The following is a 5,932-nucleotide window of genomic DNA, read 5'->3' as shown; positions in this document are numbered from 1 at the left end:
CAGGCCACCTCGGCGTAGCTAAGACAATCGCGCGCATCGCCCAGACGTACTATTGGCCGGGCATGTTCCGAGAAATCGCCGCATACGTCCGAAAATGCGAGAACTGCCTGCAACACAAAGTGGAACAGCGCAGACCGGCGGGGAAACATGCACGCAACGAATGTCACGCGGCTCTGGCAGCAGGTCACCGTAGACCTTGTAGGGCCCCTCCCCCGCTCCAGGAAAGGCCACACGTGGCTGCTGGTCATGCAGGACCGATTTTCAAAATGGGCCGAACTACGACCCCTCCGGCAAGCAACAGCTCCCGCCGTAACGCGCGGCATCGCGGAACAAGTCTTACTGCGCCACGGATGCCCGGAGAGCATCATCTCCGATAACGGAACACAGCTGAAATCAAAACAACTAAGAGAACTCCTACACGCCTATCGCATCCGACATGTGTGCACGCCGACTCACGCGCCGCATTGTAACCCAGTAGAAAGAACGAACCGCGTGGTCAAGACAATGATCGCACAGTACGTAGACCGCGATCACCGCAACTGGGACGAAAGAATCCCCGAACTACAACTGGCATACAATACGGCGCGACACGAGGCAACCGGCTACACACCGGCGTTCCTAAATCTCGGGCGAGAAATATTCACCCCCGCGCGCGTCGGCGAAGCGACGCCGCCTCCCACCCCACCGCCGGACGATACACGACGCTACCTCGAGGAGGCCCATGACCTAGTACGCATTCACCTCGCACGCGCTTTCCAAAAACAACAAAAATACTACAACCTCCGCCGTCGCCCATGGCAGCCAGAGATAGGCGAGTGGGTATGGAAGAGGGAGCACCCCCTGTCCAACAAAGCCGCCGCGTTCAATGCCAAATTGGCACCGAAGTTCCGAGGGCCCCTCGAGGTATGCAACAAAATCTCGCCCGTGATCTTCGACCTGCGCGACAGGCGCGGACGATGGACTCGGCACGTGCACGTACAAGATTTAAAACCGGCACCTCGCGAGACCGACGGGAGGGGAGACACCGACAACGAGGCAACCGACCCCGGAGAGGAAACCGAGGACGAGCAACCAAACAATAATAACGGAGATGACTCGGGCGGAGAGGCATAAACAGAGGCTTACCGTAACGACAGCCAAAGTCGAAACCCCTCGACAAACCGTTACTTGCGAAACGACCGCTCAACGAGATGGATCGCACCGAGCAAGAGATCATCGGCGAAATCAACCAACTCCTGGCAGAGTACGAGGAGTACGATCCGGCAAATCCGGGGATCGATCCGGCCTGGAGCCAGCTCCGGCTTCGTCAGCCGACCCCGCCACCACAAACAGCGGCGGCAGAGATCCCGCGCAGCATCGCGATAGCCGGCCAGAAGGGAGGACGTCTCGTCCAGCCCTCCGATCGACGGAACCAGGCCAAAATGAAGTGGCTGACCAATCCACCGACCGCACGGCCGAAATCCCGTCGACCACCTACGGCAACACCGCCGCCGCATCCAACACTCGAACCAGCGCGAGTTATGGGGCCGTTACCACCTCCGCCGATTGAAGTGGAGGTCGAGCCGGGGCACCGGATCAGCGTGCCACACTTCGCTGCCCACCGCGCACGAGAATGGAAGACCCGCTCAGGAGGAAAGCGGTGGCACGTACGCTTCAACCACGACGGAAGCGTACGCCGCGTCCGGGAAATTCCGCCGAAGTAACGAGGGGACGCCAATGCCTCGTGCCTCAAATTCAGGCACTTCCTAAGGGAGGGGGTGATGTGACGATGCACCCCATAGAGAAAGCATCGCCACGGCAAACACCAGCCGAAAAGGCCGCCGGGCCATAACCGGGGGTGCCGCGGGCACCCACTTTTAAACCATCCAAAGATTGCGATACCGCCTGGCGATAGACATCGCCAGAAGACACGCGCCGAGCCATCGCACGCGCTGAGTCGGCGCGCACGCGCTCTCAGACAACACGCGGTTCTCCCTTCCCCGACGACTCCGCCGTCAAGCGCCGAGAAAGATAACGGAGGCGAGCGGAGTCGCTCGGTATAAATAGGGCCACCGCGACGAGAAACGACACTCTGCCACCGACCAGCCTCCCGATCACGGTCCGCTGCGTCGGCAATATCCTGCTCCCGAAGTCGGAAACCCGGTCGAAGCGTGCTTGGCCGCGGCGAGAGAGTACTCCGCCTCCGACGCAACTCCTTTGCATAGTTACCAGCCTCCACGAACCGAAGACCACGAGTCTCGGTCCGCGAGCCGGCCGCCGGTAAACCGGAGGCTATCCTCCTCTCCCCGCGACACCCACCAAAACCGCGACCGCCGTGTTCGGGGTCCCGGGTCAAGGTACTTGACAGGGTGTCGCGCGTCCAGCCTACCTGCGACGATCCCCGTCGCGAAAACCGCGATACCGTGCGGGAATCCACTCCGCCTAGGGCAATCGCGTCTCACCGGCCCGAACCGCGAACGGCACCGTAAGCCACGCCTACTGCGTCGCCGGAACACGACGCACCGACCGCGGGGACCGCATCCCCGCCCCGGAACCGCGCCTACCTCGCCGTAGTAAATGTATATATCTGTAAATAGCGCAAACGTGTACCTAGTAGTTAAGAAATAAACTTGTATAATCCACGATTAAAACTCGAACTCGCGTCAACTGTTATTCGAAGCCGTTCTGCCAACCTTCCTTTCTCCCGCGTCGAACCCTTTCCGCGGCCTCGCGCCGGGAACCCGACGAGCTGATCCGCGCGCGGAAAGTCGGTAAATTACAACCTTCAAAATTGACCTCAAGGTTAAAACCAATGGTACAATTGAATGACCCCCTCTGTCCTGGTCAACTTTTATCTAAACCATTTTTTTGTAGATACCGTTATTTGGAAGATATTCGGGTCCATGTCAGTGTTGCTCGACCAGTTGCAAAATTTCATCGACTTTTTTAGTGACCAGAACGAGGTCGATTTTTGACATCAATATTTCCAGAACAAAATTGAATAAACCACTTCTGCGTCCTGCGTTCACTTACAGCATCAGCGCCGTAAACTTCACAAATTTTTCTGCATGTTTGTGCTGTGTTTTTGCCTTTTTTTGTAATAAAAAAGCATCACGTAACGTATTTCTTCAAAAATTTCGCTCACTTTCAAACCAATATAACTTTTGACACGATTGATAAATTACCAAACTTTGTTTACAGAAAATATTACCTAAAATGTCATCTTTCCTACGCGCGTGTTTGATACAATCGAATTAGTATTGCCCGATATATGATCATCTAGTTACAAAAAACAGCGGATACTTTTTAAATGACCCAATATATAGAATAAAAATTCAGAGCGTTGGCCGAAGATTTTAATTAATTTAGTATATATATATATATATATATACATACAGGGTGAGTCATTTTAATCTATGAACCCGAATATCTTCCAAATAACGGTATCTACAAAAAAATGGTTTAGATAAAAGTTGACCAGGACAGAGGGGGTCATTCAATTGTACCATTGGTTTTAACCTTGAGGTTAATTTTGAAGGTTATTTTAAGGTCACAATGGTTTTTTTAAATGGGACACCCTATATTTGACTGCGGATTTCGAAAGAGCGGAAAATTTTACATCAAACATGTCTTATGAAAAAATTGTTTTTGCGACCTTGGAAAGGTAAAAAATGAAGGTGAAATACCTGAAAAACGATCTAGTGTACTTTTTCTGAAATGACGTGGTTTTCTGGGTAACACAAATGTGCATAATGCTTAAACATTACTACTTGCAACTTTCGGCCGGATTCTTCGACGCACGCCTATTGCTCCCCTCCCACCGCTCGCGCCTTAGCAACGGTGCCATGGATGGTATAACGCATGGTCCATGTGTCGCGCTCCTTAGTTACGCGGCGGCGCCATTGCTAAGGCGCGAGCGGTGGGAGGGGAGCAATAGGCGTGCGTCGAAGAATCCGGCCGAAAATTGCAAGTAGCTGACAGCACTGCGATACCTAATGCTAATAATCAACGATTGAAAAAAACTAAACAATTACGTTTGATTTAAGATTTATAATTATTGTTATAATAGAGTTTTATTCCTTTTCTTTCTTACTCACTTCTGCATAATTGAAAAATTTACTATTTAAAGTTGCTTAAATTTAAAAATTCCAAACATACATACAGGGTGTGTAGGTAATTACATTCACAAGTTACCTTTCCAGAATGGCTGATTATAGTCCTAATGAGATTGTTGATATTATATTAGTTTTAGGGGAGTGTCATAGCAATTACAATGCAGCATCAAGGCTTTATGCTCAACGTTTTCCTAAAAGGCCACATCCAACTGATATGACAATACGTAGTTTAGTCCAAAGAGCTCGCAATGGACATCTTGTTCGTCAACGTCAACATCATGAATATGAGGAAAATGATGCGCGAGCTGTAACTATTTTAGCAATACTTCACCTTAATCCTCATGTTAGTACTCCCCAGATTGAAAAGGAAATAGGTATACCACAAAGAACTGTTGTTAGAATTTTAAGAGCTCTAAATTATCACCCTTTCCACATCACTCTTACGCAGGCTTTACAGCCTAATCAGCATCTGATGCGTATTGCTTTTTGCCAGTAGGTTTTACAAATGTTACACGATGATCCTAACTTTTTAGGTATGTGCTTTTCTCAGATGAGGCTAAATTTTATAGTGACGGACAACTTAATAGACACAACTGCCATTATTGGTCAGATGTTAATCCCCACTGGTATAGGCCAATAGATCATCAAAATCGATGGAGTATTATGGTGTGGTGCGGCATTGTAAATGGTTATTTGATTGGACCTTATTTTTTGAAGAGAACGTTGATAGACACAGTTACTTATCGTTGCTAAGAGATCACTTACTAGGCTTATTAAAAGATGTTGACTTAGCAACAAGAGCAAGAATGTGGTTTCAACAAGATGGTGCTGCACCGCATTATGCACTCATTGTACGTGCCTTTTTAAATGCCAGTTACAATGACAGATGGATTGGACGAAGGGGTCCAGTTGAATGGCCTCCTTGCTCACCAGATTTGACGTCGCCTGATTTCTTTTTATGAGGATACTTGGAAAATGTTTTTGCTGAACGACCAACCACAAGAGATGATTTTATGGACCGCATTCGTAGAGCTTGTGCAGCCATTCCTAGAGCTACCCTGCTTAAAACTGTGGATAGGTTTCAAAACAGATTGCAGTTATGCCTCGAAGCCAACGGAGGTAATTTTGAACAATTACTCCGTACGTAATTCATTTAAATTACAGTGTCAGTGAGAAGCGAGGGGACTCACGATAATCAAGCACCCCGACGTGAGAAGCAAGGGGACTCACGATAATCAAGCACCCCGACGTGAGAGGCAAGGGGACTCACGATAATCAAGCACCCCGACGTGAGAGGCAAGGGGACTCACGATAAACAAGCACACTAAAGGAAACAGAACTTACTACGTCCACGTTGTTGTTTCCGGGTAACACTAAAAGTAAGATAAAAGTGCTTTTGATCTTGATATGACCTTGATATGACCTTCAAAAGGTCAGGTCGAAAAACTAAAAAATCCCTATGCTCATGTAAAAAGTGCCATTGTTTAAGAGCTCATTGTCAAGAAACAGGTTCTGCGGTCAAAAATAGGGTTTACTAATCAAAAAATGCGTTATGAGCCTCAAACAACCTTGAAAATTGACCTCAAGGTCAAGCTAGTCAAAGTGATTAACACTTTTATAATTCATTGACTTTGTTTAAGCATTATGCACATTTGTGTTGACCAGAAAACCACGTCATTTCAGAAAAAGTACACCAGATCGTTTTTCAGGCATTTCACCTTCATTTTTTACCTTTCCAAGGTCGCAAAAACAATTTTTTCATAAGACAAGTTTGATGTAAAATTTTCCGCTCTTTCGAAATCCGCAGTCAAAAATAGTGTCCCATTTAAAAAAAACCA

The 5,932-nt window shown here is 48.4% G+C and overlaps 1 protein-coding gene across 1 annotated transcript; it reads left to right on the top strand.

The window, feature by feature from the left end:
- The first annotated feature begins 504 nt into the window (after positions 1-504).
- Positions 505-1,113, top strand: LOC120358758. Its single transcript, XM_039454011.1, has one exon. It carries the CDS (start codon positions 505-507, stop codon positions 1,111-1,113), a length of 609 nt encoding a protein of 202 aa, XP_039309945.1.
- The last annotated feature ends 4,819 nt before the right edge of the window (positions 1,114-5,932 follow it).

The sequence above is a fragment of the Solenopsis invicta genome, chromosome 10 (assembly GCF_016802725.1).
Source record: "Solenopsis invicta isolate M01_SB chromosome 10, UNIL_Sinv_3.0, whole genome shotgun sequence".
Taxonomy (NCBI): Eukaryota; Metazoa; Arthropoda; class Insecta; order Hymenoptera; family Formicidae; genus Solenopsis; species Solenopsis invicta.
The sequence above is the reverse complement of the archived record's forward strand: the minus strand, read 5'-3'. Positions and strand labels throughout refer to the sequence as shown.

Excerpts from the sequence above, each read along its gene's own strand:
- LOC120358758 (XM_039454011.1), top strand. The coding sequence starts at position 505 with ATGATCGCACAGTACGTAGACCGCGATCACCGCAACTGGGACGAAAGA.